The sequence below is a fragment of the Embiotoca jacksoni genome, unplaced genomic scaffold (assembly GCF_022577435.1).
Source record: "Embiotoca jacksoni isolate LCO1_2020_lvr unplaced genomic scaffold, fEmbJac1.0.p SCAF_12, whole genome shotgun sequence".
In the NCBI taxonomy this organism is placed as follows: domain Eukaryota; kingdom Metazoa; phylum Chordata; class Actinopteri; family Embiotocidae; genus Embiotoca; species Embiotoca jacksoni.
Window position 1 is genome coordinate 11,666,323 of NW_027185252.1, and position 15,134 is coordinate 11,681,456.

The 15,134-nt window shown below is 40.7% G+C and overlaps 1 protein-coding gene across 3 annotated transcripts in view; it reads right to left on the reverse strand.

The window, feature by feature from the left end:
- The window catches only part of dst (dystonin), a 103,532-nt gene that overhangs the window by 44,913 nt on the left and 43,485 nt on the right, over nt 1–15,134 (reverse strand). For 2 of the 3 annotated variants that reach the window (XM_069144829.1, XM_069144831.1), the window contains 12 exons: nt 14,743–14,900; nt 14,466–14,644; nt 14,211–14,349; nt 13,936–14,129; nt 13,666–13,828; nt 13,479–13,562; nt 13,157–13,264; nt 12,957–13,055; nt 6,536–6,682; nt 4,976–5,064; nt 4,782–4,890; nt 45–4,181 (listed from right to left, as the gene is read on the reverse strand). In XM_069144829.1, the coding sequence (XP_069000930.1) occupies nt 45–4,181; nt 4,782–4,890; nt 4,976–5,064; nt 6,536–6,682; nt 12,957–13,055; nt 13,157–13,264; nt 13,479–13,562; nt 13,666–13,828; nt 13,936–14,129; nt 14,211–14,349; nt 14,466–14,644; nt 14,743–14,900 (5,606 nt within the window). The remainder of the gene's footprint in view (nt 1–44; nt 4,182–4,781; nt 4,891–4,975; nt 5,065–6,535; nt 6,683–12,956; nt 13,056–13,156; nt 13,265–13,478; nt 13,563–13,665; nt 13,829–13,935; nt 14,130–14,210; nt 14,350–14,465; nt 14,645–14,742; nt 14,901–15,134) is intronic. The other variant, XM_069144830.1, reaches the window with a different exon arrangement.

Sequence of the window (15,134 nt, forward strand, 5' to 3'; positions counted from 1 at the left end):
GATGGGGTGAGCTAATCTCTGGAAGAAAAAAACAACAACAGTACCTTATTTTTGACCATCTGAGCTTTGCGGTCATCAGAGCTGTCAGACACCTGAGCAGATGGTTGGTCAGAATTTTCCGCAGAGCGACGGAGACCCAAGTCTTCCTCTGCTGACCCCTCATCCTCTCCCTCTGAGCTCTCCTCCTTGATGCTCTCCAATGTGTGCCACTGGTCCTCCTGGGAATCTCCCCCCAGAGCGCTGCTCAGAGTGTCCATCACTTCCTGAAGCATTGAAAGGTCTTGGCTTGAGGAAACAGTTTTAAAAACCTGCAGTAGTTGCAGCTGGATATCTGGAGCATCAGACTGTTCTCTTGTTTCTTTTCTGTCTTCTTCTTCTTGGCATATCGGTTCTGAGTCTTCAGTGTCTTTGTTGTTTAAAATGAGGGCGTTTTGCTTTAGTGAATCCATGAGAAGACCTGAGTGCCTGCTGTCTATCGGTCCATGAGGGGTGTTGCTCTCATGATAACTGCCTTTATTTAAAGACTGTGAATTATTCTTACTGATATCAATAGAGCTTTCAAGGTCCTGAATTTGTGACTTCTGCAAATCACTGACATTAGAAACACAAACATCTAATCGTTGTTTCTCTGATTGAATATCAAATACTGACTCCTCTCCCATTCTAGTGTCAGACTGTCCCAAGTTAATGCCTGATGGTGCAGCTGGCAGATTTAAACAGATGTTTCCATTAATGTTTCCATTTTTTTTCTCCTTTCTTGAGCCAAAGAGCTGCTCAGTATCACTGGTGACTTTGAAAAGGCCATCATGTTGCCTCTCTGGGGAAAGCCTCTCTGTGCATAACTCAACATCATCTGCACCACTGAGCTTTGAGTCATTATTTGGCAATACTAAATCTTCAACATCACAGCTCCTGTGATCGACAGAGTTTGTTGAAATCCTGTCACCAGAAACATCAGGTAACTGAGTGGAGGAGTTTAATTGTTGTGGAGGTCTTTCAGAAACAAGTTCACTCTGGCTCTGACCTGTCTGACAGCAGCTAGGCTCAGATTCAACAATAAAATCACTTTCTGAATGAAGTGCTTCTTGCTTAGGTAATGTGATTTGACTGCCATCTTCTGCAATGTTTTTGTCAGAGTTACCATTTCCCCTGGCAACTGAAATGATTGCACTTTCAACCAAATCCCTGGGCGATGAGTAATCTGCACTCAGAGATCTCTCATAGTCCCAAGGTGACAGAGCAGTACTTGTGTCATTCTCCATTTGAGTTTTCCCACACAAAACATTGGGATATGATGCGGACAAGCCTAATTCACTCTCACTAACTGCCTGATTCCCCACTTCAGCATCATATCTAGCTCTGAATATAACATTATCAGTGGGTAAGCTGTCAGCTTTACAAGAGTAGTAAGTAGAAGTGGCATTTTGAGTCTGTCTTTCAGAATCAGTATTGATGCTGGAGGTCATGTCACTCAAACTGGATGGATGTGACTGGGTTGTAGGAGCAGCCTCTTCTATGAAAACACTGAAAACATCAGCACTATCTGTCAGATGACTATCGATTAGAACCTCTGAGTCACTGTCTTCATCCAGTACAGGCAGTCTGTCTCCGTGATGAATACATTCTTCAGTAACCGGACTCCATGAGGAGGGTGAAATCATCAGAGGCTCGCGGTTGCTATCTGACGGAAGGGGATGATGCAGATAATGACTCATCATTTTTACATTTCCTCTCGTCTCACAATCTACATCCACACTCCTATTTTCATTCTCTATCTCTTTGTTATATACATCCTCATTGGTTAAATCAAGCACCATGGCAGCAACCTTCGTCTCAGTCGGCTGCTGCATGTTTTCATCTTCATTCATATTTATTAAACCCAGATTATGATCTTCAGAGGTGGAGCGAATGCAATAATCTTTTGGGTAAATGCTGGCTTTGTAACTGAAGTCAACAAGCTCATCATTATCTAATCCAAACGGCAATGACTCATCGATATTAATATTGGAGTCGGGCCTCAAAAAGTTCTGCTGTTCTGTGTGACATATGTTTGACACTGACTGTTTTAGGACAGACATTGAGCCTTCCTCATCTCCTGAGACACCTATGTCTTCATCTGACTGTAGGTCATACAAGTCTAGCAATGTCTTCTCATCTACTAATCCCTTATTAAAAGTTTCCTCCAGGTCATAACGTCTCCCAGAGGTGACATCCAAAATGCCTCTTTCCTCCATTTGGGTTTTCAGAAGTTGAATAATGTGATCACGCTCACTTTCACCCTCCATGTCCTCTGAGCAGAAAAACTCATCTTGGTTAACACTGAAACTTCCTGATTCACTGCACAGTGACTCAGCATCGTAGTGGGGTAGTATCTGATGGCAAGATTTAAATGAAGACTCAAACATCGTGTATGGTGAGTCAATGTTTCTGCTTTTCACAGAACATACTGTGGGAAGGACCGACATTTCTAAAGATGTTGGAATATCAAAGCCTCCACTCGCAGCAGCTCCAACATCAATTTGTAAACTATTTCCATAAATTCCACTTTCTTTAAATGTATTCGACTCTCTGCAGTTTGGAAACACAGTTTCCTCCATAACAGCAGGTTCTGTGGTTTCCATGCCAGCGCCCCTGACACAATCTTTATCTCGAGGTTTGTCATTTGCTTTTTCATTGAAGGTAATTATCACATTCCCTGAGGAAACAAAAGTCGGAGGTTCAAAGGCTTGTTTTTCGTTTTCATCAAAGGTAATTCTCCCATCGACCGAGGAAACATAATGGTGAGGATCAAAAATGTGTTTTGTGTTTTTTGTTAAGTCCTCTGTGTCCTCATTTATGTGAAGTGGCATCTCTGATGTGTACTGTTTAGAAAGATTATTGGCATTTATGTTCAGATGAGTCAAATTTCGATCTGTGTTTTCAGATAATACTGGGTCTTCAAGAAAAGCTCGAGCCATTTCAGTTAACTGACTATCGAGTATCAAAACCCTCTGTGCTGACGTTGGGTCAACATAACTGTTCATCATCAAGTAGGAGATGAATAACTGCTCTGCCTCTGCGGGCGAGGGGATGTTAACTTCTGAACCATCTGCAGCATGATGCCACCCATCAACTGTGAGTTTTTTATACACAAGCCAAGATGCAAACTTTTCGTGAAGGTGATCAACATCAGGAAACTCCTCAGGAATCTCTATAGACCTCAGAACCTCTGCTGTGTGGCTGTCAATCATACCACTTTGAATGGCGGAGGGGAAATCTATCACCTCAGAGTTTTCTGGAATGTAAAAAGCTGCTATTTTTCCTCGATTACTAAACAGTCTGCTGATGAACTCACTGGTGGTGGTGTGTTGGTCGTACTGGAAGGAGGTGGACACAGTTTGGTTTTCCCCAGACTGAGGCAACACAAGTCCCATAAACTGCTGCTGATTTCCTAGCACAGTGAGCGTGCTGCTAGAGCTCATCAAATCACACTGAACAGCCACATCTACCTTCAGCCCATCACCATTTTGACCTTCTTTGGGGTCACCTACACCCACCTCAGTACCTAACAGCCCCAACGTGGTCTCCTGATTGTTTAAACCATCACAAACAGACCTCAGAGTGTTAATATTCCTCCCTGAGGTCAGTGAGTTATTTCCGCTAAGGCACTTTAATATTAGTCTCTTAACCTCACAAGGTTCGACTTCTTCCCCGGGCTCTAAGAGAGACACATTTTCCGCAGTGTCATGATTCATCGCATCCTGACAGGACCTTTGCCTCTGAAGGATCTTTACATAGACAGAAGCAGGAATCAAGCCACACTGAAATGCCTTCTCCAGGGTCAGTGTGTCGCCTGTGTAGCACACCTTCACTCCGTCACTGACTTGGTTGACCTCTATTATCTTGATAACCAAATCTTCACGTGTGGATCCCTCCCTAGCTGCTGCCATGTCAGACAGGGACACAGAGGAGACATGGGAGCTCTGTATGCACTTGTTTGCTTCATTTAACTCTGGCCAGTGGTTCAGTGTTGATGTGTACATGAGCTCTGGTGTGGGAGAATCACCCCAGTCCAGACGGACATGAGACACAGACTCAGAGAGGTCGGAGGTCATGTGGGCGTCAGGGAAAGTGACCCAAGTCATCTGATCAATCAGGCCGCTCATGGTTCCAGTCCCAGTCCGATCAGTGGTTTCGAAGTCCTGCAGAAAATGAAAGCATGACAACTTACTTACCTGGCTTTAACTTCTAAATCTGTATTCTTTATGTCAAATTTGCACTTCAAATATTCAAAAGTTAGACAAAATCTTTACTCACCACCACACAAACATGGGCTTGTTAAAACATCGTGTGAACAAGAGCAAGACTGCAAGAGGTTTGCAACAGGAGAGTGACAGACAATACATTTAAGGCTATCATGCATCTGGGAATGCAGTGTCCAGCGTCTTGCAAAAAGAGTGTAGTTAGTCACATGGCATACTGTAAGGTTCTGCATCATATCTGTTATCCTGCTGAACTCTGAGAGCTCAAGGCACATTGATAATAGTGACATATCAGACCAAAGCTGGGTGCTATCAAGCATGTTTACAGCATACTCAGATTCTCAGGCTTCGTTTGCACAAATTTCAGTTTCTGTCCCTAATAATTCAGTGTAAAGAGGATGAAATGGGAGATGCAAGAGAAAACTGCTCACACTGTACTCAGGAAAAGAGGGCAATGGTTAGTCATGCAACTGAACATCAGGTGGCACTGTTTTCTAACACATTGTAACACCCATTCAAACACAGAGCCTGGTGTCCAACCTCTTCTGCAGAGGTCGTCTGATCTGAACACTGCTGGGAGAGTTCGTTGTAGGCCTGATTGAGCAACTTCAGCTGCTCCTGCGCCTTCTGTCTTTCCTCCTCTGTCATTCTGTAAGACAAAATACAAATGATGCAGTTCAGAGTTTTAACAGTGGATAAGGCTTATGCATGCAAGTGACAGTAACCAGACTTACTTGTCACTGTGTTTGTTCAGCATCATTTGTGTGGCCCTCAGTGCTTCTGCAATTTGTTCCTTTTTAGTGACCATTTCCTCGACCGACACCTACAACAGCAAACAGGGACATATTAATACTTTATATGTACAATGACTCCACTTTTGTGTGACTACTCTTTAAGTAGTTGTACAACATTTTAGTCAGGAGTCGAATAATAGGAGACAAGGAAACAAAGCTCACAGATGCATACGTACAAATTATTTTTAAAGATTAAATTACATTTTTCAACTGACTTATATATATGAAATGTGTCAAATAATGAACACATACTGTACACTACAGTGACTGGATAAAATACAAAACCCTGCACATAATAATTCAATCCAATCCAACAATTATGTAATAAACATGTATGTCATATATGTATTAAACTCTGTTCAGAATGTACTAACACAGACTTGATTCAACTCTATGGTCCTTTTTGAGGCTTTAATTTGTGGTAATGATATATTTCACAGCTTTTTGCATAACTCGTTTTTCACACCTTTGGATTGAGGGACAGAATATTAGCAATACTTATTAGTGTGGTGAAGAGCACAGGCAGATAACACAGAACAGGAAGTCCAAAGCTGCCACTATTACACTTTCATTGATGAATTAGATATTTATTGTGTGCAAAATGTATTTAAAAAAAAAATAAGAATTACAGTATCAAAAACTGCTACATTTGATTTGTAATACAAATAAAATATTGGACTATGTGAGCGTTCTGTTGTAAATTTACATGGTTCAGCTCAATTTAAATTAATGATTTTAACTCAGTCACTGGCCACAGAGATGCAAACTGACCTCTATGTAAAAAGTAACATAAAATAAGTCCGGTTCCAAACATAACATTTTTGGCAAGTGAGCAATGAGGATTGATTGCCTTCACTCCTTTAATGCATTCACATTATATATTCTTCCACTTAGTCGTATACATTGAATAGATTGAATTATGTTTCCAAGATTCACCAAACTGATTGCCAGCACTTTTCAAACAGTCAGATTGGTATTGTGATTCACTGCAGTGATATTTCAAATTTCCGATAAAGTTCAGTTGAATAATGTCAGCTTTGGGCCATTTGTACAGTATGTATCTTTAGACAAACGGGGGGGAGAATCCAAATTTTGTTTTAATATTTCAAGAACCTGTGGAGCTGATGTGGTTTATTGGTCACTGAGGGGCTGAAATGTAAGTGCTTGTGCAACTTATACATGTGTTGTTAATGAAATAGTTGGCGGTGACTGAAATAATCGTATGTATAATGATATCTATAATATCAACCAAAGCTTTGTAAGCTAAGTGAGGGAGAATAAGAAATCTTTGCCCATAGTGAAACATATATGGATTAAATGAATCAGAAGTTAGGCATTGTGTTTTTATTAGAAATTATGCATTGTGATAGCAAAGGGCTGTGATATCATTTTGATTAGAAAAATACTTTTCACCATTAAACCCAAGTTTTCTCTCGTGTACGAGCAAGCATTATAAAAAAAAAAACTGAGCGACACACCAAAAACAAACACATTATTTACCTGGGGCTTATTAGACGCGTCTGTGTTGGCATTACTATCTTTCAGAGCTTTCCCATCATTGCTCACGGCCTGTTTCACATTGGACATCCAGTGCAAAAGTTTGCTAACTTTATCACCGTGCTCTCTCTTCTCCTCATCAACAGATCTCTAAAATCCAAACAGATGGGTTTTTAACAAGATGGTTAACTTTGCTACAGGAAATTAAAAAAAAGAAAGATGAAAGGAAGCTGAACTGCGACCTGCAATGTTAATATACATTCATATTCAGGCTAAAAACACCAAAACTTGCATCAACTACAGTATTGAAATGTGTGTGTGAACATTCAACAGTGACGTAAAAATAAAGTCAGAATAAAACCAAAGGAAATTTACAGGTTTTGCTTTCATGCTATCACCATATATATACAGACGTTTACTTATATGGCCAAACATAATGAAATGTAGATTTGGCTCCAAAGCCATGAACTCTTGTAGCCTCCAGTAACCTTAACCCCGTGTGGCAGTCGTACACGCTTCTTTCAAGCGCCTCTTTGAACGTGATTCTTCTCCTGGTCTTTGGACAGTTGAGGCTTTTGGAGTGAAACTTCTCGTCTTTAAGAACTGCAGCAGTGACTTTGTCGACAAGGCCGCTCTGAATGACTTCTTCGAGTGAGACTCTGTCGTGAGTGTCTGGATTTATCAGTCCTCCAGTCAGGAGCTGGAATTCAATGCAGCGGAAACCCGCGTCCTTTGGGAAGAGATTTTCCTGAACAGCCTGGGAAATGGACACAGTCTTTGCAGTCTTTGGGTCAATAATGCCATTAAATGCCTGCTCGAACTGCTGGAGCTGCTGACTCAATGCCTCATCTAAAAGACCTCTTTTAAGAGCCTCAGAAAGAGGAACTTTCTCCCCAGAGGAGGGGTCAAAGATACCTCCAGTGCAGGCCTGGGCCTCTAAAAGCCTTAAGGCAGTAGCTCTGTCAGTAAAGCCCTGCTGAAAACCCTGAAGAACCGAGAGCCTCTTCTTCCGAGTGATGTCCCACAGACCAGCGATGGGGCTGTTAACATCTTCCACAACAACCATTCTCGAAAATATGACGTCCACAATCTCATAGATACTAAGAAGCCCACTGTGATAGCTTTCAAGCTCAGACGATTCAAGAAACCTTTGACTCAGAGCGGACTCTATACAGAGTTGCCTTCCACTTTTGGCATCAGTAATGATGTGAAGTGGACTTCCACTGGGGCCAACTATGGACTTCTCCTGCCATTCACTTTCCTGCTGTGACAGAAACAGATATGTCTTCCTGTCGATGCGTTTCCCCTTGAATGCTTCATACGCTGACATTTCAGAGCCAAAGCTGCTGTTGACAACCGACACTCTGTGAGAACTCGTAGGAGACGTGTTCGTAAGGTGTCTCTCACCAAAAGGGAAGAGAAACACACCACCATCGATGTCATACAAGCACGTCTTGAGTATTTCAGAGTAGTATGCCTTCTGTCCAGTGTCAGGGTTGTGGAAACCTTTGGGGTTGCTGACTGGATCACACAAACTCTGCTGAGTCTCTTTGTTCAAAAGACCCTGATCAACAGCAATGCAAGCTGGCACCCTGACACCACTCTCTGGGTTTATTAGTCCTCCCGTAGCAACCTGTACCTCAAGGATCTTCTTTCCTTTGTATCTATCGAGAATCCTTTCATCCATTGCCTGAAACACAGACAACTTCTTGCCCTTATGGAAGTAGCCGCAAATAGCTTTCTCAGCCTCTATCAGTTTATCTTTCAGGCTTGTATCTATGATGCCTCTCTCCAGGGCCTCAGCCACTGAGTGTGTTTGTCCTGTGGTCAGATCTGTAAGGCTTCCTGTTGCAGCCTGGGCTTCGAGAAACTCAAGTGCGTATGTCTTTGCTAGGAAGCCCTTTTCAGCAGCTTCTAGGAAGGATATCTTTTTCTTGCTCGACTCCACATAAACTCCAGCAATAGCAGTTGGTTTGCCAGTGTGCTGAACATGCAACGCTTGCACCTGTTCGGCTGTAATGAGGCCCATCTCCAACTTACGCCGAACCTCTTCATCCAGAAACATGAATTTGATTGAGCTTTGAATATTTGCACTCCCTTTGAGTTCTGGGAGCTTTTGGGAGGTCGAATACGTCACACTCCGTTTTCCATCGTGGTCTGTTGTACTCGTACTGTTTACAGTTTCATAGGTTTCTGTGATTTTATATGTTCTTGTCCTGCTGAGGCTCGTTTCATTTGGCTGTTGGGCTGTTAGTCCACACAGAGCCATGTATCCCTGTGTTGTCACAGTAATGGGTGAATCAGACTTAGCATGGCTCTTGGGAGTCACAATTTGCATGTCTTTTTGTGTGGGGGTGGAAGTTGGATGAGAAGAGCTAATCAAAATGTTCTTAGTTGAATCGTGTTGAAGACTTTGGCTGTGAATGACTTCCGTTTTATCTTGTCTGACTTGTTTAATTCCTTCAAGAATCTTTTCTTTCTCCACTGTTGTCATCTGTAGATGTGACATTGGAAGAACTATTAAGTCACAGAAGACTACAATTCACAGACAAAGCTACAATTACTGAATAAATATTATAATAAATAATAAACAATAGTCAATTAGTAAGACTGTATTACATTTAAGAATACTGTATCTGAAAAAAAAATGTAATATTATGCTGCAGTAATAACTTCATTCGTACCTCTGAGGACTCTTTCATTTTGAGAATCCTCTCCATGTTGCATTTTGCACATTCATTTGAGGACGTCATTTTCTGCAGCACGTTCATGTCCCCCTTCAACAAATCTGCCTTGTTGTCTGTCACATACTGGCGGCTGGTTTCAGTCAGTTCCACTCTGCGTGTGAAGAGCTTTTCCTGAAGACTTTTAACCTCTTTGACGTACGCCTCAATTTGTTCCCGAAAAGATTTTGCCTCATTTTCTTTCAGCGTCAGTTTCCACTCACTATCCTTTAACATCTGTTCAAATGTTCTGGATTCATTGCCAAGACTCTGTAAAGTACTGATTTTTGAGTTGAGTTTGATTTTATCTCCCTCGAGTTGGGCAATTTCCGATTTAGCTTTTGACAGGTCTTGCCCAAGCTTTGTTTTCTCTTGCTGCAGTTTGTCCATTTTGATTTGCAGTTGCACCTGTTGGTCCATTGATTGTTTTGCTTCCACCATTTTTGTCTGCGTTACATCTTGTTTGAAATACTTGTTAAGTTTCTCTGCTAATTGTGACTGATTTGTGACGGGTTTCTCACTTTCATTTGTGATTTTAGACTGCAGTAAAATTAGTTTTTTCTCTAGTTCTGTCTGCACCAGCAACAGCTGCTTCTCATAGCCCTCTTTCTGAAGCTCCAGTTTACTCTTTAATTCCTCTAGCATTTTCTTGCACTTTTCCAGCTGTTCTTCCATCTGCTGGGACTTCAGCTGAAGCACAGAGTTTGCTTTTTGCTTTTGCTCAGCCTCTGTTTGGGCACTTTGCAGCTTATCCTTCAGCGTTCTGACTTCAGATTCCAATGATGTGTTTTTCTCAAAGGCCTCAGCTTTCTCCCTCTTCAGGATTGAGTTCTCATGTTGAAGATTTGATCGGGACTTGTCAGAGCTAGACATCACTTCTTTGATGGTTACTTGATTTTTATTAAGCTGTGTCTCGAGCTGGATTAGTTTGGATTCTTTGATTTTTCTTTCTATGGTCTCTTTTACCAATTCATCTTTTGTTCTCTGTAGAGAGGAGCTTAACTCTGAAATTTTAACATTCAAGTTCTCAACTTCCCTTTCTGTTGCTCTTTTATCGTCTTGAAGAGTGTAGATTTCATGCTTTAAGTTTTCTGCAACTTTCCCTGAGCTGCTATTCAAATCTTTAATGCTGTACTTGTGTTTGAATAAGTCGTCTTCTAAAGCCTTGACTTTATTAAGATATTTTTGACTCTCAGCAGATTCTTCTTGCAGATCTGCATTCTTTTTATTCAGAATTACGTTCAAATTAGTGATTTCAGCATTTTGCACATGGACCTTTTGATTTGCTGAATTCTTCTCAGCGAAGAGGGACTTCAGCTCCAGTTTGAGGTTTTCCATTTCTTTCTCATAATTGGCAATGTTTGAATTGAGGGTTTGGATTTTCTCCTGCAGTTCAGTCACTTTCTTTATCTCCTCACTGTAATCTTGCAGTTTAATTTGAAGCTCATGGGAGGTCTGAGATTTCTTATTTAGCTCCTCCTCAATGATTCTGACCTGTGACTTGGTGCCTTCAACCTGAGACTTGAAGATTGTAATTTGCTGATCCTTGCTGTCAGCTTCCACCATCACCTGATCAAGTTTTGCTCTTACATTTTTCAGATTCTGTTCATTCTCCATATTTATTTGCTTTAACTCGTCTAATTTTTTCTGCAGTTGAGAGGCAACTAATTCCCTTTTTTGGAGTTCTGCTTCAAGGTTTTTACATTTGTGCTGCAGTCCCTGCTCAGATCTTTTCACTGACATGTTTTCTTCATTGGCTGTTTGCAGCTGCTGTTTCCAGCTGTCTAGCTCTTTCTTTAAAGACTTGATCTTTTGTTCAGAAAATGATCTCTCTTTTTCCAGTGACTCGGTTTGGATCTGTAGACCTCTAATATCACTGTCAGAGGAAACATTCAGCCTCGTCAGGTCATTGCATTTAAACTTCAGCTGATCTATTGCTGCCTGTTTAGAAGCCACCTCTTCTTCCAAGTTGCTAATCTTATAACTGTTTTCCTGCTCAATGGAGCTTTTCTTATGCAGTTCTCCCTGTGTGATCTTCAGCTGTTCTTTAAGGCCTTCCACTTCAGTGGTTTGGAAAAAAACATTTTGTTCCAATGACATTTTTGTTCTTTGGAGAGATCGGATTTCTTCTTGAAGTTCATTGATGGATTTCTTCATGTTCTGGGTTTCCTCCTGGAGATTCTCTGATTTCTGTCTCAGGTTGATCCTTTCAGTTTCCATGTCTATCTGAAGTTTCTTCAGTCTGTCATTGCTGTCATCCAACAGCTTTTTATAACTCTGTGTGTTTTCTTCAGCCATTCTGACTTTTTGCTGGACCAGGACTAGTTCCTCTAGTTTCTGCTGCAGGACATCTGCCATCATGCTGTCCTTTTCTCTAACTGCAGATGACTCAGGCTCACTGTCAACAGCTGACTGGCTCTCAAACACCTGAGGCTGCTGTGCCAGATCATTTCTTTTAGCCTGGACTTGACTTTGCGACTCCTCCTCAGCTACAAAGTCATCTTCCTCCACATTTATTTTTCTCTGAAGTTTGGGGTTCTGTGTCTTAACATTTTGATCATCATTTGTTTTCTTTATGAGGTCCTCTAGTTTCTTCTGAGCCAATGATGACGTGGACTCTGACTGCTCCATTAACAGCTTTGTGTGTCTTAATTCCTGCTCACTCGCAGCTTTGTCTTTAACCACTATCTCTAGTTTAGTGCGATACTGATTAACATCATGCTCAAGCTGTGATTTCTGAAAGTTTAGATCATCAATTGTCTTCTGTTTTGTTTCTATTTCTCCTTCCAACTTTTCCAACTGTGCTTGTCTTTCATTGAGCAAAGTGTCCTGTTCCTGGACCCGTTGCTGAAGTTGACTAATCTCTACTACCTCTGTAGCTTTTTGGAGCTCCATGCTCTCTGTCCTTTTTTCATTCTCTGCTCTTTCAAAAGCCTTTCTGTTCTATAATGTGAAAAAAAACAAGTCATCCACTGCTTCACATTTAAGTAGAAATTTAAAAATGAACTGAAATTATATTGTAAAGTAACCTCTCTGGGAATTTGCAACTTCAACAATGCATAGTTTCTATGAAAGCATAAAGACAGTAATATTGTGAATAGCTAAACATTTTAAATATCACATTTGACACATCTTATAATTAGATGAATTGAATTGCCCTGATTAGATTAAAGCACCATTTCCATCTAATCTTGAACTTGTAAAACAATTTCAGCAAATAGTCACAAACAACTGCACAAACTCCAGGAGAGGCTTTTTTCCCCCACAAAGGCAAAAGATTTAGAATGTTGTCACCTCCCAGCAAGTTACAATCACCAGCAAGGAGTTACTGCACATGCAGACATGCATTGCTTTTCTGCAGTTCCTTTGCTTCTCTTGTGCAAGGAAGCAAACTGTCTTCTTCCATGATGAGCTTACCATACATAACCAGAGAAATAACCCTTGGAGTCGAGGAGGATAAAGAGTAACAAGTCTGCAAGTGTTTTTGTCTGTTAGTTGATTTGATGATTCACTACTTCTTAATGAGGTAATAAACCAGGTTGATGCAAAACAGAAGACGTCAGAAACATGAAAAATGTACAGATAGAGCTGAAATGGCATCATAACTTTTGGAGACCAAACAGGCCCAAAAGTTGAAAATGTGCTGCATAAACCGCTGTAAAAGTAGAAGGACAGGCAGTATTACAATATGAATAGCTCACCTCCTCGTCTTCAGTTCTCTTCAGTGTTTCACTGGCAAACTTCACATACTGTGTCATAAGAGTCACAAGAGCAGTGTACCGGGTGCGGAGATCCATAAACTGTAAGGGATTAAAACAAACACAAGCAAGTATGTCATTGAGCAGGTATTGTTCAGACAGAACTAATTTCCTTTGATGACAAAGTCAAAAAGAAGTTTCACCTCCTGCTGAATGGCATCTGACGAGCTCTGCATCTTCCGTTTCTTCAGAGGAGATTTGTGTTGGGAGTCAACCATTGCCCTGAATGTCATCAGCTGAAGTTCATAGTCCTATAAAACATTTATATGAAAGGTTACAGGGTTGTTGTTTTTTAGTTAAGATCATTGCCCAGTCTTCTTCCAGCAAACATTTTAATAAATAAGAAGAAGAGGTTATAATTAATTACAACAATATCCTGTAAATTCCTACTTTTTATTTAACTCTCAAAACTCTGAAGTAAGGACTTATCAGTAATTAAAAAAGGGTACAAATAAATTACTTTACCTTAATGGCAGAGGAGTACTGCTCCGAGTACTTTTGGCACTCATCAATTCTGTTCTGTTTTTGTTCAATTTCAGCGACAATGATCTGAAAAACACATACTTTCAACATATGTATACATATACATATGTGTATACATATACATATGTGTCGTTATTTTAGTGTAATGTAGTGTCCAGTTTTGTCCTACCTTCTGCTTGTTCAACAGCTCAGCAAGTGCCTTGCTATCTTCTGGTTTGTTTTCTTGGGCCTTTAGCTGTTCTGCTTCCATTTCTCTAACCCATTCATCAAGACTGCTGTAAGAGTCTCTGTAGTGTTTCAGAGATTTGCTGATACCATCCAGGTCCCGCAGTCTGAAATGAATAAGATACCCTCAATGAGTACTATATAAAGTTTGCACACTTATGTTGTAATTGTTTCATTGCAAAAAAACAAAACAAAAAATCCAAAAAACAATAACCTGCTATCAATCTGGGAGTGAATGTTCTGCCATCTCTCACTCAGCTGATCTGCCTTCTCTTTGTGCCAGTCCAGATCAAAGTCGCGCTCATTGTGGGCCTTAAACATGCGGTCGCTGATGACACGCGCTTTCTGCAGCTCATCCTCCATGTCATGGAACACCTCCTGCTTCTCGTCGATCTCCGTCCGCCAATGCTGAGATCAGACAGAGGAAGGATTACTCAATGAACTAAAAACATTTCTAATGTTAGTCAAATGTTGCAAATAGTAGATTACCTTCAGGGTACAAATGACACTTTCGATGGATTTGACATCAGAGTTCATAGCATCTTCTTCGTAGAGTTTGGATTCGTAGGCCTTGACGAGAGCCTCTGCACTCTGACTGTGTTTCACCACTAAACTCACTGTTTTCAGTCTGCAAAAGAGAAGAAACAACTCTTTAGTTTTAATACTTATTACTTATTGATTAATACTTAGTTATATTACAAATATGTATCTGAATTGCTTTATAACAATGAGGGGGAATCTTACTTCTCCATATAAATGGCAGACATGGAGTAAACTTGGCTCATGCTTTGAATGAGGACAGTGAGTTCAGAGGAAAGCGTTGGTACAGACGGAGAACCTGCAGCCTGTCTGAGGAACAGCTCGCACTTCTCCTTCATGACATCCAGATCCTGCTTCAACTTATTCAGCTCTGCCGTCTTCTTCTGCAAAGTGGCACGAGGAAAAAAAAAAAAGACAATTTAAAATAACAACACTGTCAAGTTTTAATATGTTCAATGACTATTGATCCCCAGATGTGTACCTCGTGCTCTGTGATGCGCTGCAGACTCTGCTCCAGGTCATCTCTTTCCAGCGGGGTGCGGATTTGCCTGATAAGGTGTTCCTCATGAGCCTCCAGATGCATTCGGAAGTTGCGTATTTCGGAGATGTAATGATTGTACACCGACTCCTCGTGTTCCTCTGCTTACCAGAAAAAAAAGAAATGATAGAATATTCTTAAAAAGAGCCTTATAATATGTTTAAAACAGTGACAGGGCAGTTTTGTTGTATTATTAAAAAAAAAAAAAAACCTATTGCAAACAAAATTGTATCGATTGAATTTCATTTGAAAATCGCAACTATTCGATAGCCAATGTAATAAAACAAATGGAATTTTAAACCTGCATAAACTGACAGTTTACCTCTAGGTGGCAT